We start from the raw sequence: 26,867 nt of genomic DNA on the forward strand, positions 1-26,867 counted from the left end.
CCCCAGCTTTAATCAACATTCATTTATTTTCACCTGAATTATAATAAGCTTACGTACCTGGAGCAGGAGCTCTGAAGTAAGACTGCCCGAGTATATTCCTTAGGATCCCAGCAGGAAATAGACACCCCCTCAAAAGGAGTAACCACAAGAGTTTAAAGGAGGAATTATTTGTAAGGGTTGTGGGCAACCAACAGGCAGTGACAATCTTAAGGCATGAAGGGTTGAGGGAGGGGAGCATTCCAGGAAGAGGCAAGCCCTGTGCCTGAGACTATACACAAGGCCGAGGGCATGGGGAACCCCACCAGACCTTTCACCCCCCTGCCCTTCCTCCCACTTCCTGCCAGTGCACCTATTGGCAGAACTACCTGTTACCCAAAGGGCCAGAATGCCCATTGGTGCAGTCCGTAAGGTGGGCCTCCCAGACACAGAGCAGGGAGATGGCTGGGAAGCACATGTAGAGGACAAAAGGGGCACGTGGGTTTAAATTCTGGCCCCATCACTAGTTAGTTGTGTGACCTTAGTCAGGTTACCTAACTTCTCTATCCCTTGGCCTCCTCATTTGTGAATTAAATGAGAATGATAACACTACCCACATCACGAAGTTAATATGAAGATAAAATGAGTGATGAAGGGAAAGCACTTAATATAGTGCCTGGTGCCTAGGGAGTGCTAACAATTTGTATGATGTCAAGACCCTCAGTTTTTTGTTATGCAAAGTTTATGCCTAAACTGACTGAGGGCTGCAAAAACCTTGAGTGACACAATCAAGCACATCCGATAAGTGGCAGAGGCAGAATTTGAACAGTGGGACTCCAGAGCCCAGATCCTTAATGTTTATATGATACAGTAAGTCATGGTTGTTACAGCAGCATGACGGTGCTCCCAACAAAGAACCCGTGATGTTGTTTCTTACTCTCAGTGTTTCCCTGGGCACCCCATTCCCACCCACTCTCCATGCTCACCTTGGACCCAGGCTGAAACTGCTGTGTCTGACTAGGTTTTTGAATTAGCAAACCTGTCCTTCAAAGCCAGTGTCATTTCCCCAGGGTTCCATGAGCCCCCTCTGCCCCTCTCTTACCTCCACAAGCGTGGCAGTCAGGCCTTTTGAAGGGGACTGATTGTACCACTTACTCCCATACTTGGAGGAAAGGGAGCAGGCACCGTAACCCTCCCCACCACGGGAGCAGAGGAGATGAGGGACAGTAAGTGCTGGGATATTCAGAGAAGGAAAGAGCTGGCTGGGGTGCTCAGGGCAGGCTTTCTGAAAGAATAGTTTTGCTCTGGGCTTTAAAGACTGCATAACTTTCACTAGTTACAAAAAAAGAGTCTGCTTCACGGAAAATGAACAGTCTTGCTCAGGAACAAACGTTACCCTGGAGGGGGCAGGTAGAGGGAAGGGAAGTGGAAAGCCCAAGGAAACTTCTTTCAGGACTTTCTTCAGCCTCCGTGTGGTGGCCAGCTTGTGGGCGCAGGTGGGGAGCAGAGAGTCCCATTTCCACACGAACTGCGTGTCAACAGCAAAACTGTGACTATGGCTGTCACTTCTCTTGCCAATGTTTTCCTCCCAGGTTTCTGATTTTAAGGCGTGATTTTTCAGTGAAAAATGTTTGTGGTATGACTTTGATTTTCAGATTTCAAGACCCTCTGTCATGTGCAAATCAACGTCATCGATATCAATGATGAGATCCCCATCTTTGAAAAGTCAGACGTGAGTAGTTGTCACCTGTTGTCTTTTTCTTTGTTCACATTCCTTGATCCTGACTTCTGGAATAAAGACACAGGAAGACGGTAGTTAGGTGAAATGCCAGATTTCACAGGGAGCCTTAGTTAATACATTGGAAACACACCCAGCCACCTTCTTAAGTGAAATTCTCGTGGGAATATAACAACATTCACTGTTATGGTATCTGGGAAAGTCTGTGTATGAACTTCTTCCAACGGCTCATTTATCCCAAGGGCTGCTTAAAAGCTGCCACCACAAACTTTATTGAATTGAAAAGAGTGGAATTGCTACTTGCCGTTTATCATTATATATTTTGTGTGTAGTAGCACAATCGATGGATTAAAGCTAGGTTTCAAACAGCATTTCTAGTAAAAAGTTTAATATTTGCAATATTTGAGTAAGAGAAAAGAAGAAGGAAAAAACCTGATCTCTGGCTTAAGCCAAAGAAATATGTGCTCAGGACATTTGCAAGAGTTAGGAAATGGGTGGAAAAAGCAGGAGAAGCAGGACCAGTTGAGGACGTCAAGGAAACTGTGTACTTATTGTCAAAGTGGACTTCCAACTTGGGGGTGGTTTTATCGTTGCTCCCCTTAAAAGGAGGTGTCCGTTTATTTATTCTGGAGCAGGGAGAAGCCTGTTCGACTAGTTAGTTTGAAGCCACTTATGAGGCAGCCCAGAGCCCTGTGATGAAGTTCATAAATCAAAATAGGGACAAGGCTGTGGTGAAGAAGGGGAATTAGTTTATACGAGGGTTCAGGGCAGCGAGAGGTGAGGCTGGACGTGACTTGTGTGTATAACAGGCAGTGAGGCAAAGCAAGCAGGAGATAGAACCTTAGCTTTTCAGCCTCTGTGTTCCCTTCCTTGTATTGGGAGTTTCGTGTATTACCTGGAGACAGTGGTTTTAAATTGGAGGTGAGAAACCAGCTTTGGGAGTTTCAGAGCTTGGGATGGCAAACTGGGCTCAGGAGAATGAGTCAGCTGCTTCACTGCTGTGGTCTCCTCTGGACCCTGGCTATTTCTGTCTTTAAAATTGTGATGCCCAGAGAAACAATCTGAGGGATTTTCAGTGGGGACGGGGAGGCAATCTAGGCCAATGACTGAGAGCACAGGCTTTGGAGTTAGACAAACATGGGTATGAAACCCAATTTGGTGTGGTGTTGGGTGAGTTTTACCTCTCCACTCCTTTGCTCCTCTGTCAAATGAGATGATGATATAGCCACTTAGTAGGGCTTGTTGCTTATCTTTATCGAGTACTTACTATGTGCCAGGCAACAGGGGCTTTACGTGCGTTATCTCTCAATCCTCAGAGCAAACATGAAGTAGTTCTATTATTATTACCTCCATTAGACAGAAGATGAAACTGAGACTTAAAGATGTTTGGTAACTTACTTCAAGTCACCCTGCTAATAAGTGGCAAGCATAGGATTCATACCAAGGCTGTTTGACTCCAGAGTTCAGGCTCTTAACCACTAGTCCTCGGTTGATCAGGCACTAATTAAAATAATGTATGTAAAGTACCTGTCACCTTAGAATTAGTCTACATATAGTATTTATTGATATTATCACTAATATAGTAATTACAGTTACTAAATATATTGAATGTTGGAGGGAGAATCTGTTTTAGAATCATACCAGCAGCTCTTTGAGATGTTATGTTTCTTGGTATAATGGCTATTAGTCTATGAATATGACTGATGTCAAAATCAACTGCAACATATTTATCAATAGGAAAAATGTGCTCGGTGAGTATTGGTGCAAACTATGACTTGTGTCTGTTCTGAAGCTAAACAGACAAGTTAGCCATTTGGCAATTCTTTGTGACAATGCACTTCTCACTGCCTCCTGCCCTGGTTTCCTTCTTAGTATGGAAAACTAACTCTTCCTGAAGACACAGCCATTGGGTCCACCATCCTAACCATCCAGGCCAGGGATGCTGATGAGCCTTTTACTGGGAGTTCTAAAATCCTGTATCGAATTACACAAGGAGACGATGAGAGGCGCCTGGGGGTAGACACAGATCCCCAGACCAACGCTGGATATGTCATAATTAAAAAGGTAAATGGCCTTTTAATGGAATTTTTGTGGATTTCAATGTCTTTTTTGTGGATTTGAAGGACGTGTAAGCAGAGGGATGTATTAGCAGTGACCTCTCTGGCATGGCAATGGACTCCTGGAGTACTCAGTTATTCCTATCCTCCTGAAAGACAACAGGCCAGGAATCTAGTTCTGTGTCTGTCCTTTACCATACAAAATACATAAAACAGAGGGTAAATAATTTTCAGTATATGTATTTATGTCCCATGTAATATATGGGACATACTTATGTAACCAAACACAGGTCCAGCCACCTGAAGCTTCAAAAGCCAATACGTGGGAGGCAGGTGCTGATGTAAAGGAAAGAGGTTTATTCAGATGCCAAGCACCTGGAAGATGGGGGCCTCATGTCTCAAAGCCCGTCTTCCTGGGAATATGGGGGACTCTTGTCTCAACATCCATTTCACATCTCAGTGCAGGCAGAGGTTTTTATAAGGAGGGAGAGGGAAAGAAGAGCAAAGACATCAAGGGGAGGGGCTTGAAAAGTTCTTTACGTGCAGACAAGCACAGTCCATTCCAATAAGGCAAGTGATGGCCCAGTGCACGTCATCCTGGCTTCACATCATCCTGACTCCACGCTTAAAAATCAGCAAGTCTGTCAGAGCTGGGATGCCTGAAGGGCAGAGTCTGTATCTTTTGAAGTTAGTTCCTAGGATTCTTAGACAAGCGTGCTGTTTATCCATAAGCCACATGTTAGTCAGAGCCAGCATTTACAGAAACAACGTCAAAAGAATGGTGGGTTACAACTCCCCACTGTTACACTTACACTAAAAAATTATTCATTGTTTATCTGAAATGCAAATTTAATGAGGTGTTCTATATCTTTATTTGCTAAATCTGGATGGGTGGGTGTGCTTAGGGCTTTCCTTCTCCCTTTGCAAATGTGGGGTGTTAGACTGGATGCACCCTAGGAGCCATTTAGGCTGTAGACCTTTTATTCTAAAGTGCCAGCCATAGATTCCTCTTTCAAAATGACTAGAAATCGGTAGATACCCTTTCCAGGTTTAAAAGACAAGTTTATCATGTTGTCCTTTCTTCTCTGCCCACCCTTACTTTCATCTTTTATGGTATTGCTAAGCCCACTGGCTCTTACGTTGTCTCTCTCTCTGTAAGGAGTAGGCAGACTGGAGCCAAAGCCTTGCTTGCATATCATAGTATCTCCTTCCTTGTACAGGATCTGCCCATTCCTCTCCTGATCTACTTCCACCCCTGCACTGTGTACATCTGACTCTTGACCCTTTTCTCTGTGGCTGCCTCACCTATGCTTTACACAGGGGTGTCCAACCTTTTGGCATCTCTGGGCCCCATTGGAAGAATAAGAGTTGTCTTGGGCCATGCATTAAATACATTGTGACACGTAATCACACACAAAAAAAATCTCATAATGTTTTAAGTAACTTTATGATTTTGGGTCGGGCCGCATTCATTGCCATCCTGGGCTGCGTGCGGCTCATGGGCTGCCCCCTGCTTTAGAGCATTAAATGGTTTTCCAGATGACTCGATAGGAAGCAGCACTCAGTGTCATCCAACATATTTAGAATTAAAAGGGGTCAGAGTTACAGCAAGAGACCTTGCGGCAGACCTGAATGCTGAAGGTTTACAGTGTAGTGGACTGGAGGCTGCAAAGAAAAAGGCTCTTGAGGAAAGCTTTTGTTTTGTTTTATCCTCCCCCAAGGACATTTTTTTTTCTTTTAGAGAGAGAGGAAGAGAGGGAGGGAGGGAGAGAGAGACAGAGGCAGAGACGGAGGGAAAGAAACATTGGTGGAGAGAGAAACATCCATTGGTCGCCTTCTCATATGCACCCTGACCAGGGATCAAACCTGTGACCTTCTGATTTGCGGGACGACAGTCTAACTAACGGAGCCGAACTGGCCAGGGCTTGAGAAACGTTTTCAACCAGAGTAAAAGAAAGCCGAAGTAAAGACAAAACAGAGTAATTTCACAGAAATGGATAGAAGCAATCCCCGGGGCCATGGCAGAATTCCGATCCCATTATTACCTCTGACCATGGGCCTCAGTGGGTCTCAGCAGGGGGTTTGTGTGTGGACCAACTCAAGCCGTTAGCATCCTGTCAGTGTGACACTCGGAAAAGGTGCCGTCACAACTTACCCTGTGGTTCGCGCTCTCTACACAGAGGAAAAGAACCAAAGAGGAAAGGATGAAGAAAAGGGCATTCTTTAGAGTTTGCAGCGGATGCTCCAGTTAGCATATCTCCCATCCTGCCCTGGACCAGAGCTCTCTGGGATCTACAAGAAGATGGAGGCCTGGCCAACTCCATATGGATGATTCCCAATTTTATCACGGCAGCTTGTTGTGAATCGACTTAAGTTAACTTGACCATTTGTGGCTGATGGGAATCTTTAGAGGCATGAGGGTAACTCCAGTGATTGCAAGTCAGTGATTACAAGTGATTACAAGTGACTACAAGTATCCACCCCCACAACCTTGAGGGGGTACATTACAATAGAGCAGGCCTCGGACCAAAATCTTCATCACACCCTTATTTTGTTTGTGGTTGTATTCCAAGTGTCTGGCGTGTGGTGGAGGGTTAATAAATATTGACTGACTATATCACTGAATTCTTTCAATTATTACAATTGTTAACAAGCATCACGATCATCCAGCTTGTACTTTAGGCTAGTGAAGGCCTGCTCTCTGTCCCTGGGGCACTGTGATAACAGCATTCTGGAGAAAGGTGAGCCCAGACAGAACAGGCCTCCTGGGACTCTGCAGGGAGTGAGCTGCTGGACTGGCCAGAGGCTTACACTCACGTTCATGTGAGGACTGCGAGCTATACTCCGTGCACCAAACTGCATGTCTTGAAAACCACTAAAATCACAAAATCTCTCTGGAAGACCACTTTACTGATCAACAAACTCACCAGCGCTGCTTGTGACAGAGCTAACTCAAGACCTGTAGTGTGCATCTCTGATTAGGACCTTTCACATGCAAAGCAACAACCACCCTGAGGTGTGGATTAGGATACACAGACTGTCCCTAGGATATATGTACTTACTATGGGAGACATATGTGTTTATATTGGGGTTTTGTTGGGTTTTTTTTGGTGTTTTAAATAAATTCCCTATTCATTTAGCTATCAGGGGACTACCATTGAGTCTGAACCAGCATGTTAATTATTTTAAGTTTTTAAACTACACTTTTTAAAATTGTGTAAAAAACATGAACTCCACCCGCCTAAAGTTTAGAGTGCACAGTACAATGTTGTTAAGTCTCTGCACCTTGGTGTACCGGATCTCTGGAACTCTCTTGTCTTGCATAAATAAAACTCTGTCCCTTCAAACAAGCACCTCCCCTTTTCCCTCTGTCTATAGCTCTTGGCAGCTACCATTCTGCTTCCTTTTCTGTACCTTTGGCTGTTCTGGGCACCTCATATAAAGGAACCATACAACATTTGTCCTTCTCTGACTGGCTTATTTCTTTTTTTTTAAGTTTTTATTTATTTAATCTTTATGTATGTTTTCCATTTAGTCCCCTTATACTCCCTCCACCCATCCATCACCACACTGTTGTCCATGACTGACTGGCTTATTTTACTTAATATAATGTCTTCAAGGTTTTTCCATATATGACAGGATTTTCTTTTTTCTTTTTTTAAGGCTGCACGATTTCCCATTGTGTGTGTATAGCACATTTTGTTTGTCCATGCCTCTGTCATTGGACTTTTTGCCTGTTGTAAATTATGCTGCAACCAACATGAGAGTACAGCGACCCCGTTTTCATTTCTCTAGGGTGCACATATCCAGTGGGATTGCTGGATCACGGAGGAGTTCCAGTTTTAATTCTGGGGGCGACCTCGTGCTGTTTTCCATAGCTGTTGTAGTGTTTCACACTCCCACTGACAGTGTGTAAGGGTTCCAGTTTATTCATATTCTCACCGGCACTTGTTTGTTTTTTTTCTTAAAAAATTTTTTTTTGTAATGGCCATCCTAACAGGTGGTTTTAACTTGCATTTCCCTGATGATTAGCACTGTTGAACATTTTTTAATGTACCTGTTGGCTAGTTGTATGTCTTCTTTGGAAAAATGTCTACTGGAGTCCTTTGCCCATTTTAAAAATCAGGTTATTTGTTATTGCTATTAAATTGTAGGAGTTTCTTATGGATTTTGCATATTCATCCCTTATCAGATATATGGTTTGCAAATATTTTCCCCATTCTGTAGGTTGTCTTTTCACACTACTGATTCTTTCCTTTCTTTTGCTTTTTAGTTTGGTATGGTCTCACTGTTGTGATTTTTGCTTTTGTTGCGTTTGCTTTTGGTATCATATCCAGAAACTACATGTCTAATCACAAATCTATCAGCAACCATTCATCTAAATTACAAATGTGCTAATTGGAGGTAAAACTTACTGGAAAACCACATACCTCAACTGTAACTCATTTGGCTTTATGAAGCACTTCTGCATATGCTCTCCTTTGCTTTTCACACTGATTATAAGAGAAGCAGAAATAAATGTCAGGGGCAGATGAGATTCAGGCCCACAGCAAGATACAGTCAGGCCCCCCAGTGATGGCACAGCTGAGATCTTGACCCCAAACTTCTGTCTTGTCTTAGGAAATGATTTCTGTTGAGGCCAGGTGTTGTCCTTACTTGCTCTGTGACCATGACAAAATGACAGTTTTCTGATCTGTAAAAATGGGTAAAATAGTAACACCTAATTCATAAGGAGGTTGGAGGATTAGATGCAAAAATACATGTATTGCTCTTAACATAGCACCCAGTACATAATAAACTTAAATGCTCATCATTATCTTAATTCTAATTAATTAGAACTAGGGCAGAAGCTAGGAATCTACCTGTGGAGAGGTGTGCTTTCCCCTCTTGCCAAGGGGACCAAACTTGCCTACTCCAGAAGTCAAATGGTACCCACTGGGGACTGCTCAGCCTCTCCCAGGAAGGGCCTGGAAATCAGCGATTTTAACAAGACTCCTGCGAAAGGGAAGAGAAACACTTTTGGTTTTCTCCTTTACTCTCATACTACGCCCACACTACACTTCACTTCTGACACATGTGGGGTGGGCTTTCCACACATCAAGCAATTCTCTAACACCAGCCTGATGCGCTGCGATTCAGCTCAGTTCTGACACTCGATGTGCACATAGCACGGACCCCGGAGGTTAAGGGCTCAGTTCACAAGACTGCCCCTACTTTAGAAGCCAGTTGCAAATCCCAGGTTGTCATCTTTACTTCTGATGGGCTGGTTATACATCGGAGGTTCCTATGACTCCCTCCTCAAGTTCCATCATTTGCTAGAACAGCTCATAGAACTCAGAAACACTAACGTTGACCAGTTTCTTCTATGTTAAAGGTTATGATAAAGGATACAGGTGAACAGCCAGATAAGCAGATACAAAGGACGAGGTCTGCAATGGCCCTGAGAGCAGGAGCTTCTGTCCCCACAGAGTTGGGGTGTACCGCTCTCCCAGCACGTGGATGTGTTCACCAACCCAGAGGCTCTTTGAACCCCATACTTGGGGGATTTTGATGGAGGCTTCATCATGTAGACAGGATTGATTATTAACTCAATCTATAGCTTCTCTTCCCTTCCCTGGAGGGGATGGTGGGATGCGGCTGCAAGTTCAAAGCTTCTAATCCTGGCTTGGTCTTTCCGCTGACCAGCCCCATCTAGGAGCTCATCAAGAGTTGCCTCATTAGAACAAAAGACATTCCTACTACTCAGGAAATTCCAAGGGATTTAGGAGCTCAGTCTCAGGAACTGGGGTCAAAGACCAAATATTAGAACCAAAGATGCTCTTAGTGTTCTTGTCACTGAGGAAATTACAGAAGGTGTCGGAGCTTCTGTGCCAGGGACTAGGGACAGAGACCACTATATGTATTTTCTATTATTTCATGTGCCTCAAGAGATGCTTAGGATTAAACAAGGCTTAGCAATGCTGTCCTACTCGATACTGACTGCCGCCCACAGCTCTGGCCTGGCATGTGGTAAATCATGATACTGTTGAGGCTAAGTGGGTGTCAGGGGCAGGGAGACTTTCTTTGAGGCTTGCCAGCTCATCAACAACTCTGCTGGGACTCCCTTTCTTAAAATTTGGGGTTTTGTTTTAGCTTTAGTTTTCTTAAATGAAAATTTTGCCAGTTCTCCATTATAAATGGTTGTTTTGAATTTTCAGTACATGACGTATTTTTTAACTAGCGCAGTGTCATCTGGAAAAGTAATGCATACACTTCGTTCTCATCACCAATCATTGGTAAAAATGTTAGATATCCCCCACTGCAGCTTTTACCTCTGCCTTCAGGCTGAATGTAAATCACCAGGTTTGACCTTTCAAGAAATTGTGTGCAGAAGAGGAACTGCGGCATGAGCATATTTTTTTAGCTTGTTTGATGACTGTGTCTCCCAGACAGGACCTGAGGCCACCCCAAGAGGCATGATGGGTCTTTTGACTTGGCTCTGAAGGCACATCCCTGTGTTATGAAAGAGGATACACATGGTTTGACAAATCTTTTCCTTGATTAAGCTCTGCTGCTTATCATGAGCTAATTTAGTATCCTTCACTTCTAGTTTTTTCTCTGGAAGACTTGGCTTGGGTTCTTTTCCTGGTGTGAAAGCTAAGCAGACTGATCAATGGCAGGCTGCTCCTTTTTTCATTCATTCTTCCCTTCAATAAGTGTTTAAGGGGAGCTGACGCCTTTCCTAACCGATCTCCCTGTCTGGGTCTGGGTCACCTCAAAGCCATCCCTCACGTGGCTGCTCCCAGAGTTATCTTTCTAAAACACTAATCTGACCTTGTCAGTCTGGTGCTTAACACCTCTCTCTGCTCCTCAAGTATGAAGTCACAGCTCTTTAGCCTGATGTACGTGATCTTTTCTACCGCCTCTTTCTACTCTCAGCCCCACACGTTCTGTTCTGGTAACACTGGCTGCTTCTCAGTTGTAGACATACTGTCTCATTTCTTTATCCCTGACCTCTGGGGGCCAAAGTGATGGGATGGGAAAGCCACAGGGAGGAGACTTGGGACCTGTCTGGTGGCAAGGAGGAGATGGGCCTCCTCTGCCTGAGCACACAGGTAACCATGCTGCCTGCCTGAGCCTGGGCGTGGCTGGACCAGCAAGGAACAGAGCACTTGGCCTTTGTCCTCATCGTGGGCTTCTTCTAGGGGCTGCTGCCTTTCCGTTCCATATGCCAGGTTTCTCAATGTGATGCCTCTGCCTTCATCCCCTGAGATGAGGACTGGGTCTCTGGGAGTGGAAGCTCTAGGTCCCCAGCCCCCCACCCCCTCCCCTTCCCCTAGGTGAGGAGCCTTATCAGACCACGTGGTAGTGATCAAGAGGTCATTGTGGGGTCATGCCCTGCAGACACTGGGCGCTTATCTCTGTGAACAAGCTCTCTTTTTATATCTCAACTGGCTTACAACATTATATATGCTTTATATTTATATTCTGTCAATTGCTTTGTACTTTCTATCTCAAATGACTCTGTATCTTCATACATGGTTCTTTCTCTTCCGTATGAGCAATCTTTCTGTTGAACTAGAAATTGGGTTGTGACGTTGTGTGTGTGTGTGTGTGTGTGTGTGCATAGGGGAGAGGGGTCTCTGGAAAGCAGAGATCTTCTCTGGAATCTTTTCCTCTGGAGCCCTCAAGGGCTCAGGAAGGACTAACACCTTCTCATACGTATGTTTCCTGACTGACATGGATACTGCATGTCAAGGAAGAGATGAAAAGTAGTGATGAATATAACACAATTCCTCCCTTCAGAGAGCTTATGGTCAGTAAGAATCTAAAACAGATCATGAAACAACTAGAATCCTGGGACAGGTACTATGAGATAGCAGAGGGGGTGGAGCCGGTCCATTTGGGGATGGGGTGTGGGGATCAGGGAAGCTGATCTTAAGAGAAAACATTGAGCCAACCTCTGACTCGAGGAGAACTTTTTTCAGATGTTAAAGAAGGGCAGGCTAAACGAATGCCATCATGTGTTGAGCACTCCATGAGTTTTTCTCTTCACAAATGGGTATTACCATTTCTGTTTAACCAATGCTGTAAATAGATACAAACTAAAGTTAAAGGACTGACAGCTCTCCAAGAGGTCCCGGGTCCTCCAGGCATGGAAGAGTGAATAAAATAGTGCAGGTTCTGTAATCTATAATGTACATTTTGGGCTTTGCTTTCATTCCTTCATCTTTTTCAGGTCCTGGATACCACTGAGACTGACAAATCTATGTATCCTTTCCCTAGAAAAAAGTTCACATATGCACATAATATTTAGATTTTGGTTTCTAGGGGTTTTCCTCAAAGAATCATGGACTCTGTGCCTTGAGGGAATCCTTAAAAGTCCCATAGAGACAATTGCTTAAATGATATTTAAGTCCTTTCCATGCTAGCCTGTCACACGTTGTTTAAGCCCATTCCTGAAACACTTCCAGAGTTGAGAACCTATTGTTTTGGAAGCAACTCTTTCTTTCCTGGGTAGTCCTCACTCTTACATTCTTCCTCACACTAAACCAAAATTAGTTTCTTGATTTTTCATTTCTGGCCCTGTCTGGAATGGCTTGGAACAAGAGAAGGTCAACTATGTTTTTGATCGTCTCTTCTGACCCCTCTCACCCTCCCTGAGTTTAAGGACTTTTATTCTTGGGTGTGGATCCTGAGGTTCCTGGATAATCATTCTCCACATAATATGGAAATCTCTATCTAAACGGTTCCCACACTGTCTTCTGGGAATTCACTTGAGCGAATCAGTAAGTTTCTGCTGAATGAATGAATGAACGAACTGTCCCAGGGTAAAATACATTTTAGGATGCACATTGATTGGCTCTTCTGGGAGAGCCTTAATGCGTATCAGCACATTAAAACGCTGGTAAATCCTGAAGCAGGGACTTTCTCATGGCTCTGTTATCATTGGGAGCAGTAGGTGTTTGCTGGCACTGACTTGAGGCTGCTGGTCTGCAAGAGTTTTTAAAGGAGAACGGGGCATGGGTATTTTAAGGGAGCTAGTCATCTTTAAATTAATTTTCTCTCTCTCTCTCTCTTTTTTTTTTTTTTTTGCCCTACACAGCCTCTTGATTTTGAAACAGCAGCCATTCACAACATTGTGTTCCAAGCGGAGAATCCTGAGCCCTTGGTGTCTGGTGTGCAGTACAACACCAGCTCTTTTGCTGCATTCACTCTTTTTGTGACAGACGTGAATGAAGCACCTCAATTTTCCCAACATGTATTCCAAGCAAAAGTCAGTGAAGATGTGGCTAAAGGCACTAAAGTGGGCAACGTGACTGCCAAGGATCCTGAAGGTCTGGCCATAAGGTAGACAGCAGGGCTGGGCAATCCAACCTGTCCACCAAGGACAGTGGGAGAGAAGGAGGGCCGGGAGGGGCAGAGGATCTGTCCTGACTCCAAGGCTCTCCCCTAAGGGAGCAGCCAGTGATCTGAAGCCATGTCCAGTGCACGTGGTGAACTTGACCTGGCTTCCTGAAGGGGTCAGTTCCCCAGGAGAAGAGGGAGGGAAATACAGTCTCAGGCAAGTGGGAAGCATGTCAGGCTTCATCTGGCCACTCACTGTAGTCCCACTGAGAGCTGGTAAGTTCAGGAATTGGAGATCTAAGACAGGGCGGCCCAAACCCAGGTCCTATGTCTGAACTGGCCCCAGAGGCTCGGGTTTGGGGAAGGGCTCCAGCCCAGCCCCTAAAGCAGACTGGAGGTCTAGATAGAGAGAATGAAGCAAAAGCCCAACTGGAAAAACTCAGCCACCTGACAAGTTTAAGGGAATCTTCTGGATGTAGAGTGTATAGGTTCCTTAGCTCTCTGGAGAGCAGATATGGGGCAACAAGACTCATTCTAAGAGCACACCCCCGGGGAGGCTAATGCTCAGGCTGAGGGGGTTAAAGAAATGTATACATCTTTCCATCTTAGCAATTCTTAATCATGTTTTCAGTGTAATAGGATTCACACAGATTTGCCTTAAAAATGTACAGTGATAATTAATTTGCTCAAGAAATATATGTGTGTATATATCTACATCTGCATCTATAACCTCTTTAGCCTCTTTAACCTCCGTACGGTAGCATAGTTAATGAGCACATAGACAGGACTTGAACCCAGATCTTTTGCTTCTATTACATAATAGCCCTACTGTCTAAGATATGACAAATATTTCAGCATGACCTAAACCAATGCGTGTGGTTATGATGGCAATTCCTAAGTTTCTTTAAACATTTGTGGGGGATCTTGCCTCCCAATGAACTGCCATTTAGGCACCTGGAATCAATTCTAAGGCCTTTTTCTGACTGTCAAAAGGTAAAGTTATCACCTATGGTTTTACTCTTCCAGTTTACCCCTTCTCCAGTTTTATAAAGAGGGAAAGACCAGTGAGGGGCTATACTGTTTGGTTTAGTAGAGATATACTCCATACATAAGACTCACAAATTCTGATGGGGGGAATGTGTTTATAATTTTACAACCATTTATTGGTTAACATATGCTTCTGCCTCCTTCATGAGAATGCTATAAAAATTACTAGTCTTGCCCTGGCCAGGAAGCTCAGTTAGTTAGAGCATCATCCTATATGCCAAGGTTGTGGGTTTGATCCCAGGTCAGGCACGTACAAGAATCCACCAATGAGTACATCAATAAGTATAAATGAGTGGAACAACAAATCAATGTTTTTCTCTCTTTCTCTCCTTTCCTCTGTCTCTCTAAAAATCTATTTAAAAATTTTCTTAGAAAAATCAGTACTCGTGGGCACTGACAACAGTGTGGTGATTGCCGGGATGGGGGGAGTGGAGGGAGATAGAGGAGGGGATGGGGGAATAAATGGTGATGGATGGACACTTGACTTGGGGCGGTGGACACACAACACAGTGTACAGATGATGTGTTGCAGAAGTGTGCACCTGAAACCTGTATGATTTTGTTGACCAGTGTGACTCCAATAAATTCAATAAAAAGGAAAAAATGTTAAAACTCATTAGTCAAAAACAAGTTAATAAAAGTTTGAGTTTATGAGTGGGGAAACAAAGTCACTTAAGAAAATTTCTCAGATAGATCAAGGAAAAGATATGAGCTACACCTTGGCCTTTCTTTGTGAGCTTGTGCAATCTCTTTTGCTTAAAGCCACCACCTCCTTTTTCTTACCTTAGTTGACATCTACTTCCTCAGAAAGACTGCTCTGAGTCCCATGAACTTCTCTGGGATTCCATTGGGCCCCTTCTATTGTCTTTACCACATTTTATTGGAATTATCTATCTCTATGCCAGTCTCCTCTATGGGCCTAAGAACCCCTTTTTGTAATCTCCTGTCTTGGTCCACTGCCTGGTATTTGCTAAGCACTCAACAGATGTTTATTGAACAAGAGCGTTAACCAGGCCACCAGCAGCCTCTGTGTACCCACCTGTCCACACAATGCCTCCACCACGGGGAGTTCAAGTTTTCTTAGACGGATGGCTTGCTAATCAGTTTTATTAGGTACTTCCAGATTGTTTTCATTGGAAGTCTTTGATTGCCAGAAACTTTAACATTTCCCCCCCACGGTTTGTGACTATACCTTTTCTAATAAAACAAGTACAGCTACCACTTTGTAAAGATGAGCAAATCCTTGTTTTGAAGATAGATAGTATTTAAATAAAGCATTAAGAATGTTAAATAATGATCTTTTAAATATGCCACAAATATTATGCCAGGGATAGTGTTGACATAATAGCACAGTTATGTATAAACTACCTTCATGTTTTCTCATAAAGTAATGTGGGCTTTCTTTGCTCTTCTCACCTTATGAAGTTATTCACTGAGAGGCGACAGGAGAGGTTGGCTTAAAATTGACCCTGTCACCGGCGAGATCTTTAGTGCGGCTCCACTGGACAGAGAAGCTGAAAGCCTGTATCGGGTAAAAGTGGTGGCAACTGAAGTAGGTGAGCAAACAAAAAAGTAACAAGTTATTAGGGGTTCCATCAATAGAAATGGGAGGGAGGGAAAGTGGGTGGGGGCGTTCACTGGGTCAGATTGTCAGAATATCTTATAGGGGAATGACGAGAAAGGTACGGAAGCGGAGGGAACTACTTCCTGGTTTTGTTCAATAGGAGAATTACCTGGGCCTTGAGCACCTTCCCGGTTGTCCCTGAAGTCTGGCAAGGGTTCGTGTGTGCTGCTCACTCTGGTTTCCTGAGGGGCCTACAGCTCTAGGGGGGGTCCCCTTGTGCCTGCTGAACTACCTAGCTTCTCCAAAGTGGTTGGGGGTTTCTCCTGGAAGTGGGGTCAAACCACTGCCTGGCTGACCTATACCGTTACTTCCTCCTTTAGCCTTAAATTGCAACAGCTCAGGACTAGTCCTTTTTGAAACAAAAGGCTTTACGTGATGTTCTCACTTTGATATATGCCAGAATCACCTGAGGAGCTTGTTCAGTACGTGTTCTGGGAGTTCACCTACTGATTTTGATTCAGTCGGTTTGGGTGGCCCAGGGTTTCTGTGTTTTGATGAAGTAGGGTGAACTTTGGAAACACTTATTATTTAAATAAGACAAGGATGTTCGAGTTATGTTTATGTAACCTTTGCATCCCATTTAATTCAATTGCGGTGATACATATCGCCCACTGGTTCTAAATGTGGAGTTCTAGAGAATTTAAAAAATTAAAATTAAAATAAACTCACAGAAGTAGTATGCTTACCAGCAATAAGACTGGTAATTAAAATATTGAGTTTCTTTGCATTTAAATGGAATTTTTCAACTTTGAGTAGGAATTCTGTTGATACCAAAAAGTGAGAATTGAACAAATTATGACTAAATACATACAGTGTTAGACCAAAACATAAACTTTCAAAACGTGTGGCCGAGGGTCGGGAGCTGGAATGGGAGCATTTCAGTAGGGAGGAATCACAGAAATGTTACCCACGCGTGAAAGATTAATGAAAACAAAAGTACTGCAGTCAAATGAAACCAACGAGGGTGGGAACGCAGAAGCGTGTGCCGGGTTTTGCAGGGACGTGTGCGAGTGGATGGGCCACGCCAAGGCGGGTCAGTTACTCGGTCTCTCTGGCTGGCATGTTCCATTTCACACTGTACACATTTAACTCTTGATTTAACAGCTCCTGATTAATCAGGAGGAAGTTCCTGGCTGGGCCTTCATGCTGTGCATTCCACTCCAACACACTGTGGGGGTGAAACTTCACTTTGCATGCTTCCTAAAGACCTCGCACACTTAGCAGATTTATGAACCAAAACCAGGGTTCAAACCCTGCTCCATTTTGCAGTCGTCCACCCTGCAGTGATACAAATAGGTGAAATGACCTAGGTGACTGACCTGAAATAGAAGACAGTCAAAAAGAAAAGCCAGAAAACAGAGTTCACGGGAATTGAAGCGGGTTGGAGCCAGAAACTGTAGGAACAGTATCTGTGATTGAAGTCAGGGAGAATGCGAACAGTGGTTTTGCGTTGCGCTGACAGCCCCGTTTAAGCACTCAGTATAATGACTTACTCCTCACACAATGCTATGGGGTAGGTACTCTTATTGACCATATTTTACAGATGAGGAAACCAAGACACTGAGCAGTTAAGTAACTTGCTCATGTTCACATAGATACCAACCATTCAGGCTACTGAGTCCAAATTTCTCACCACTCTTGTGTAGCCCTTCACTATTTTCTAAGAGCACTGCGTGTGGGATCCTCACAAAACCACGTATGTTACAGCTGAAGACATGAGGCTTAGAGAACCTAACGAACATGCCTAAGTCAGTTTGAGGAGCAATTGAAGGTATGGGCTCTAACGTCAGAGCTTCTGGGTTGGAAGCTTCTCTTGGTATGACCTCAGCTTCTCTGAGCCTCAGTCTTCTCATCTGTAAATGTAAATTAGGGTCATTTTGAAGTAATGTATATAAAATACCAGCACATAAATCTTAGGTATTGTTATCATTAAGACTATTTAACCAGGAAATGAAAACAGGTCTGTTTCTAAAAGTTTGTTACTTTTCTACTGCCTCAATATACTCAACTACTTGAATTGCAATTAAAAAAAAAGAAAATATTCTTTTTATTAAAAGGAAATGAGAGAGCTGATACCCTGTTTCAATCACTCAATCCCTTAGGTGGGTCCTCCTTGAACAGCATGGTGGATTTCCACCTGGCCCTCACGGATGTGAACGACAATGCCCCCCGGCTGGCAAAGGAGTACATGGGCTTGTTCTTCTGCTATCCCCTCAGAGAACCCAGAAGTCTCGTTTTTGAGGCTACTGATGATGATCAGCAGTCATTTCGGGGTCCACAGTTTACATTTTCCCTTGGCAGTGAAAGCATGCGAAAAGACTGGGAGGTTTCCAAAATCAATGGTGAGTTGTCCAAAGTACATTGAGTAAAACACTGTGGGATGATGAAATTAGTTTCTATTTGCCTTGATATGCTTGCAGCACTCAGCGCAGAATCTTTCTCCCATGCTCCCGGAAGGAGCTTCATGCTTTGGGAACTTGCACAGGGCTGTTCTTGTATCCTATAACATTGCTGACCTCATCATCAGTTCTCTCCCTTTTTTAGATTCCATAAATTTTCAATTCTTTGGATCTTAAACCAGTCTGCTGTTCCTGGGATACGGTCTACTTGGTTGTGAAATATTAGCATTTTTTAATGTTGTTGGATTTGATTTGATAAAATTTTAAGAATTTTTACACCTATATTCATGAAGCATGTTAGTCCATGTTTTCCTCTTTTTTGTAGTGTCCTTGTGTGGTTTTGATGTCAGAGTACTGCTAACCTCATAGAACGAGTGAAAGTGTTCTACCTCTTCAGTTATCTGGAAGAGTTTGTGTAAAATTGTTTTTTATTTCTTCCTTGAAGTTTGAAGCCATGTGGGCCTGGAGATTCCTTTGTAGGAAGTTTCATCAACAAATACAACTTCTTAATAGATATAAGGCTATTCAAATTATATATTTCTTCTTGGTTGAGCTGGTCATTTATATCTTTCATATAATTTGTCTATTTGATTTGATTTGTCTAATTTATTGGCACACATTATTTATAATATTATTTTATTATCCTCTTAATATCTGCAGAATATGTAGTGATATCACCTCATTCTGATATTGGAAAATAATGTCTCTTCTTTTTTTTCTTGATCAGTCTGGCTAGAGATTATTAATTTTATTGATACTCTCAAAGAACCAGCTTTAGATTTAATTGATTTTTTTCCTTTATTTTGTATTTCATTGCTCATATATATATTATTTCCTTTATTTTTCTTATGCTATATTTAATTTGTTTATGTTCTATTTTCATTTTTGTGGAAGCTGAGGTAATTAACTTGAGAACTTTTTTTCTGTTAACATAGGCATTTGGTGTTATAAATTTATCTTTTATTATCTCTTTAACTGCAGTCCACAAAGTTAAATGTATTGTTTTCATTTTCTTTCAGTTCAAAATACTTCATAATTTTTCTTTAGATTTCTTCTGTGACTTATGAGGTATTTTGGAGTGTGTTCCTTAGTTTCCAAAGATCTGTATATTTTTAACTTAATTCCATAGTGACCAGAGAACATTTGACTGGAATGCTATTCAACTTATTGATGCTTTTTTCTTTCAGTACTTTAAAGATATTTCTCCACTGTGTTCTGGATTGCATTTTTCTTTTTTGTTCTTTTAAATGTAAAGTGTCTTTTTTTTTTTCCTGGATGCTTTTAAGATTTTTCTCTAAATTACTAGCTTTAAGCAATTTGATTGTTATATGCTTTGTCATAGTTCTGATTTTCTTTTCCCTGAGATTTTCTGGTCTTCTTGGATTGAGGATTTAGTTTCTATTAAATTTGGGGAAAAATTAGCAATTATTTCTTCAAATATATTTTCCTAAATCAGTGTTTATAGCAACTTTATAAAACATCACTACTTGGAATAATGATAGCTGACAGTATTTAGTATTTGTTTCTACAGAGAAATCATTAATTGAGGACTTGAAAAACCCTCTAGCCCTTTTTGACATTATGGCAGATACAGGTGGAGTGATGATACTTCATAGTTTAACTCCTATCTAACCATTTCCCAGTCACCCTTAGCATGTGATACAAAGATGAACTTTATTGCTGCTGATCTAGGGTCTGAAGTCATGTTCCTTGTCATTTATTTTACCCCTATTGTGACAGGAACTCATGCCAGACTCTCCACCAAGCACACAAGCTTCGAGGAGAGAGTGTATAACATCCCAATTCGCATCAACGATGGTGGCCGGCCACCCTTGGAAGGGACTGTCTCTTTACCAGGTAGGTATTTTGCTGCAGGCAATTTGGGATATTATCATGGGTAGTTTGAAAGAATTCTTATCTTTGATTCCTCAGTTCACTTAAAAATTTAAACTACCAAATATCGTTCTGCTTTTCAGTTTCTTTCTGCACGTGCACGGAAGGAAGTTGTTTCAAGCCCGCGGGTCACCATCCCGGGATGCCCACTGTGGGCATGGCAGTTGGCATACTCCTGACCACGTTTTTGGTCATTGGTGAGTGGAATATCTCAGATTCCAGGATTTCTGTCCTGGTCCTCAGAAACATTAGCTCCCCTAAGGGTCTGTCTTAATGGGCTGCTGTGGTGGCTTCTCAAATGGCAACCTAGACAATAGCCAAGAACATAGATCACCAGTAAACCATATCAAACCTTGCTGGTTGGGAGATACTGTTTTAGTACCACCATCCACCTATCATTGATTGCCTTGTGGGTTACTTCGGGAAATATTATGACATAAGAGGCTTTAAAACATAAACGGTTATATTCTATGCCTACTTGCTAAGCATTCATGATGCAGGAGAGATGCAGTAGCTGTGCCCCTGCTATGTGCCAGGCACTGTGTTTGGTCTGCAGAGTACGGTGGTGGGCAAGACATAACAGAACCTAATCTCACAGGGCTTGTGACGTAGTCTGCCATGTTGGAACCGGGAGAAGTTAGCCTTCCAGGGGAGATGCTGACGTACCTGAAATGTGGCAGAACTTCCCTTTGTATCTGTCCATGACTGTGGACCATAAATCTTTATTAAACCACAATCATCCCACTGCATTATAGGCTTTATTTGGCCTTGGCCCCTGGTCGGGCTAAGCAGCACAGTCCCTGTGCTAGCTGTCTGCTTTTTTGTGAACATCTCAGTGCCTACTATAGTAACTACTCTCTTACAATTGTGCTCACCACAAGTTTTATAAATAAATACTTCATCAATTCATGTGTACCTGACTGTAGGGGTTTATACAGTTTCACATCCTTTCTTTTTTAAAGGAAGGGCTGATATTATTTCAAGTATTCTTAATCTTTCTCTCAGCATCTGATCTTTTCTGCCGTGACCCCATCTGTCCCACTGGACTCTGACTCACAGCACTAAAGGAGATCTCATTTCCTTATACCCTTCCATTCAAACCCTTCATTATTATGACATGGAAGGGCCTTCATGACATGACCATTACCCGTCTTAACATGTACATGGTGACCATCATTCCTCCCTGAGGACATCTGGTGCACACCTGTCATACTAACTGAACTAGCTTTTTGAGGTCCCACTCAGTTACCAAGATCCCCTCCACCTCTATGCCTTTTCTTATTCTAATTGACCTCCCATTTTGAAAGGGTTTTTGAGGTTATGCACCAAATAGCTGTTTACTAATATGACCATTTAATCTCATAATTTTGCTACAAGTTAAACATTGGGTGAGTTTGGTGATATATAGAGGTAGAAGTAACAGAATCTTATTATTTCATATTCTTTTGTCAAAATAGGGTTGGGATTATTGCAAGATTCTTTTTTAAAAAATAACCATAGAATAAAGGTTTATTAAAGCATAGTTGTCATACAATACTGTGTGAGTTTAAGGTGTACAATTTGGTTATTCAATAATTATACACCTTACAAAGTGATCACTGTAATAAATCTTGTAACCATCTGTAATCATGCAAAGTTGTTATAATACTAATGACTATATTCCCTGTGCTATACATTACATCCCTGTGATTTATTTATTTTATAACTGGAAAGTCGTAGCTTTTACTCTTCTTTACCTTTTTTTGCCCATCTACCCATGCTCCTATCCTCTGTCAACCAACAGGTGTTCTCTATATCTATATCTCTATACCTATGCTAGCTGTCTATGAACGACGCTGCTTTGGAGAGACTCCAGGGTCACCAGACGTGACCTGCCAGAGTCCTTACTTTTAAGTATCTTAATGGGTCTCTGAGCATCCAGTCTTTTCTGTCACAATCCTCATGTGAACCTACTGCCAAGTTAATTTTTTTTTTAAATAACTCCCTTTTCCATTTTGGTCCCTGATTTATAGTGCACATTTAGTGCCAAAACGCACAGTGTAGTTTTGTAGGAGTTCAGAGATGGGAGAAATCTGAAAGGTTAGGTAGTCTACTCAAACTGGAACCATGAGGAAGGTGCCAAGAAAATGTGATATTTGATGTGGACACAGTAAAAATAGGCTTAAGTAGGTGAACAGGTCTGAGAACGGCTTTCTGGTTGTTCTGATTAGACTATTTCTTTTATGGAAAGGGAAAAAGGTCTGGAATCAGTATTTATTGAGTATGTGCAAAATTCGGGAATTCTGTCAGATAATCACACACTTAGTTTTCAGAGTAATACAGTCATTAAGTTCTGTTTTCCTTGATAGAGACCAAGAAATAGCCACCAGCTTAGAAATCATTTGAGACTTGGTGCATACTTACTAGCAATAAGATAAGTGATAAGCTTACTTATCCAAGAAGGCCAAGGCCTTGAATCCCTTATTCACCAGGACAACGAAACTTTGTTGAACCACAAAGAAAAATGAAATTGTGTGAGTCATTTTTTCCTACCACGGTACTACTTTCTAAATGAATGTGACAGTACATTTTAAGATTCTTGCTGTTTAACCCTGAGTTTTCTGTTTCAGGTATAATTTTAGCAGTTGTGTTTATCCGAATGAAGAAGAATAATGGCAAAGACAATGTTGAAAGTGCTCAGACATCTGAAGTCAGACCTCTGAGAACGTGAATTTGAAAAGGAATGTTGGCGTTTATGTACCAAGTGCTATTTCAGTAACACAACCATTTAATCCCATAATTTTGCTTTTCATCCAACATGTGCACCATAATTTTTTACAGATATACCTTCTTGCCCTTTAATATTTTATTACTTTTAGTTATTTTGTGTGCGATAGACATTAGAGATAGTTTCCATTTTCCCATGATACTTTTCTCCTCTGCAAAAGCCTTAACTATTTATGCCAAAACAAAATGTATATGTTCTTCCCCTTTAGGGAGAGATGTGATGATGAAATAATCTGTGTATTTTTTCTTCTTCAAGGAGGTTTATCAGTCACCCACCTCAGAACTTCCTGGATTCCACTTATACTTTTTATCCATCCTGTCTCCTTTAGTATTTCACAAATTTAAAAATATTTGTTGGAGAAAAGACAAAGTAAAGTATTGTTAAAAATTTAAAAAAGGAGCCTTGTCCCTCAGTTTGAACAGAAACTCTTTGGTGTCATTAGCCTTTCTTAGTGCAGTGTGTGACTTACATCGCTCTTCATCTGAGGTTTGGCCACTTGGGAATGTCACAAGCCCACCACAGGCCACACGGAGCCCTCCACAGAGACCAATCACTGACGGGGTTTACGCAATGCCTACTACACTTACATACTTACATGCTGCGCATGTTTCTTTATGTGTTTATTAATGAAGTTTTGGTCATTGTATATTTAATATCATTGTATATTTGGTCATTGTGTTGTGGAAAATGAGGAAGCATGAAAGAAATAGTGACAAGAATCGAGAATAAATGTTGGCCGTGGTTGTTTTTGTTTTCCTGAATCTCTTTTGTTCTACTTCCTTGTTCTTTGCATTTGTTGAGTAAAGGGCTGGATGACAATGGTTACCTATTATTTATCAAAATTGTTTTCCATGTAGAATTAGCCCAAGAGGAGGGGTCTACAATGAAATAAAACCCCACTGATCTCATTACCATGGATTGAAGGGCTTAGAGCATATATACTAGGTATTTTTAAAAATTTAAATGAGAACCTTTGAGATTTGGAAGCATTTCTAGGCCCAGAGCTGTTGTACAATTCCCAATCTGAGCTTCGAAAGCATTCAACATTACTCAACCTCTCAGAATTTTCAAGAATTTTCTGAGCAGCACTCATATCTGAAAAGTTGCTCTTATGATGATGGCTGAAAGCAGGCCACAGAGGTGTATTTTTCATAAATAAAGCTCTTTGTGGGCTTTTATTATTTTTTTAAGTCAAAAAAGTGAAACAAAAGAAAAATATTCAAATTGTTTTTAAGACTTCGGTATTGCTTTCTTTGATCCTGTGTTTCAAACACTCTTTTACGTTTTGTTTTTTTTTTCCACATGAGGCCATTGGAAGTCTTACAATGGGTAAGATTCTCTCCTGTATCACCACACATCGAAAGACAAAACAAAAGAAAACAAAATCCAAGAGAACCAAAAGAAAACTTCCTTCACACATTTACCCCAACCTAAGGTACAGTCTAACATCCTCAGAAGCTTCTATAGGTATTTTGCTTGTGTGTTATTGACAAGGAGTGACTGTGAGCTGACATTTAGGTCACTTATAGTTGCATTATTGCTTGCCGTGCTTATTTTCAAGGAGTCATATTACCATTACTTAAAGACCAAGGCCGTCTCCAGGCAAGTCTGCTGAGGTGGGCTCAGGAGGTCTCTCCTATCTCAATTTAATGCTGTCCTCTCTGGACCAACTTATATCACCTAATAATAGGCTGATTACATAGAACGTTTTCATCTAAAGTCACTGATTAATATTCATACTTCCTGTGCTATTTCTCCCTCTCAACCTTCTTTTCCTTCCATGACCACATCCTACCCATTCTTATGGTCATAAAGACCAGTTTAAATACTGGTGCCTCTAGGAAGCCTTCTCCAGTTTCCTACAGGAGACCAGCCCACTGCCTCATCTAAGCTCTCACACTGCAGTGAAGAAAATAGTTTTTCAGGCCAGGATTCATTCTCTCTTCTGGTAGGAACATGTCTATCTGCCCCTGGGTGACATCTCTCTCACCCTCTGACTAGTCCGTATAGTTTGGGTAGAGCCAACCCGCTCTTTTTCTCCGTCCCTCAGCTCTCAAGATGGGACCTTTATCTCAGTGAGACTCACTTCTAGAACTTCTGTTACAACTTTAGGAAGAGAGCTCTCTTTACATTGCATTTGCTAAACAAGTAGGAAGTAAGATTAGATCGATCTAGTCACCTCGATAACGAAGAGGTGAGCCTGTCCCAGAGCGAGGACCACGAAGAGTCAAGGTATCAGAGGAGAGATTTTTAAGATGTGAATATCTGGATTCAACTGTGTCTAGACTTTTCCATCCTGTGAGTAATCACATTCTTTTTTTTATTTAAAGCTCAATGGATTTCTGCCCCTTGAAACCAAAAGAGTAGATATTGTACCTTGCTTATAGCCCTTCTCATGTTCTACAGTTAGTGCCCATTTGATCTCCCCAGCTGGTCTGGGACTTCCCAGTATCTTCTCAATGTTAGTTATGGTTAGAGTTAGAGTTATGATTAAGGTTGAGTTTATAAGGTTTGGGGTTAGAGCTAGCTTAGAGAGTAGGCTTTAGAGTTAAATTAGGGTAATGTTAGGTTAAGGGTAAGGGATAGGATTAGGTCTAGGGTTAGTGTTAGGTTTTAAGTTATGTTTAGGGTTACGGTTTGAATTAGAGTTAAATCTAGTGTTAGAGTTAGGGCTGAGATTATGATCAGAGTTACAGTTAATGGTAGAGTTAGAGGTATCCTTGAGGTTTGGGTTTAAATTAGGGTTAGTGTAAGGGATAGGTTAAAGGACAGGGTTAGGATTGGTTTTACATTTTGAGTTCAGATTATTTTTAGAACTAGGGTTGGAGTTAGTTTAAAGTTAGGGTTAGGGTTAGGGCTAGGGTTAGGCTTGGGGACAAAAATGCGTCCTCTCAATGCCACTATTGTTACAGAGCAAGAGGCGGGGGTGGTTTCTTCACGATAAATTATTACAGAAAGGATTCCCCCTTTCTGTCTCTGGAGGTTCCTTCCCCCACGCCCACCTGCTAGGTTCGCAATGCCCGCCGCCAGAGGAAAGACGTCTCTCAATGCCAGAGACTGGTGAAAAGGAAAGGAATTGTTTATTTAAAAGTTACACAAACTTAGAATAATGACCTAATGTCTTCAATAAGATACTAAAGTCCTCTAGAATACCCACAGATGCACAGTCCTTCCCTTTCCCTGTGCCCAGTCCGGGGTACCGTGTCTCAGGAAAGGAAGTAAAGTCCGTGATTCAGGCTCCCAGCACCATCAGCTGTGTGGCTGCTGCAATCTCCAGTTAATCCAAAGCCGTGTGGCACCTTCTCATGGCCCAGCAACAAGAGTCCTTTCTCCCCTTTCTTCCTGGCAAGGTCTCTCCTGCTGCCTAAGCCGCGTGGCAAGAAGAAGCACTCCAAAACCACGTGGTCCTCTCTACTCTCCTTCAGAACCGTGTGGTCCTTTTCCCCACTTCAGAACCACATGGACCTCTATCTATCTACTTGCTTCAGAGCCTCGTGGTTCACTCCTTCCTTCAGGGCCGCATGGTCTCCTCCCCATTGACTTTGGAGCCGCGTGGTCTCTCCTTTACTTCAGAGCCGCATGGTCTCTTCTTCCCTTCAGAGCCGCATGGTCTCTCCTCCCCTTCAGAGCCGCATGGTCTCTTCTTACCTATGGCTGCCAGGCCTAGGTTTAAATCCCAGTTCCCATCTTCCTTTGCAGCCCATTTCCGACTCCTCCTACAGTCAGCTACACCTGCCAGCATCCCCGTATTCTTCCAGCTTTACTGGGCTGCCATAGTAAGTCTGGGCAGGTGTGGCCCCATGGCATGGAGCCAATCATCTCCAAGCTCTCATGCAGGCCCTGTAACCAGGGGGAGTTGCTTCCCAGTCCCATCTTGGGTGGAAGCCACTCCCATCTCCCTGGCTCAAAGCAGGGCCACAGCTATTTAACATATCCATGAAACCAGTTAAAGGTTATAGATATGTTAAATGACTGCCAGGGGTTAGCTACAAAGCTGTTGCTACCCAAAACAGCTCCGAATGGCCCTGTTCCATGTGTCC

The 26,867-nt window shown here is 42.3% G+C and overlaps 1 protein-coding gene across 3 annotated transcripts in view; it reads left to right on the forward strand.

Annotated features, from left to right (window-relative positions):
* CDH17 (cadherin 17) overlaps nt 1-23,588 on the forward strand; it is a 73,222-nt gene extending 49,634 nt beyond the window's left edge. For all 3 annotated transcript variants that reach the window (XM_024572313.4, XM_045181733.2, XM_045181732.2), the window contains exons 11-18: nt 1,632-1,708; nt 3,587-3,778; nt 12,857-13,101; nt 15,570-15,700; nt 17,871-18,110; nt 19,908-20,024; nt 20,144-20,257; nt 22,670-23,588. In XM_024572313.4, coding sequence (XP_024428081.2) covers nt 1,632-1,708; nt 3,587-3,778; nt 12,857-13,101; nt 15,570-15,700; nt 17,871-18,110; nt 19,908-20,024; nt 20,144-20,257; nt 22,670-22,770 — 1,217 coding nt within the window. In that variant the 3' untranslated portion in view covers nt 22,771-23,588. The remainder of the gene's footprint in view (nt 1-1,631; nt 1,709-3,586; nt 3,779-12,856; nt 13,102-15,569; nt 15,701-17,870; nt 18,111-19,907; nt 20,025-20,143; nt 20,258-22,669) is intronic.
* The last annotated feature ends 3,279 nt before the right edge of the window (nt 23,589-26,867 follow it).

The sequence above is a fragment of the Desmodus rotundus genome, chromosome 8 (assembly GCF_022682495.2).
Source record: "Desmodus rotundus isolate HL8 chromosome 8, HLdesRot8A.1, whole genome shotgun sequence".
NCBI lineage: Eukaryota > Metazoa > Chordata > Mammalia > Chiroptera > Phyllostomidae > Desmodus > Desmodus rotundus.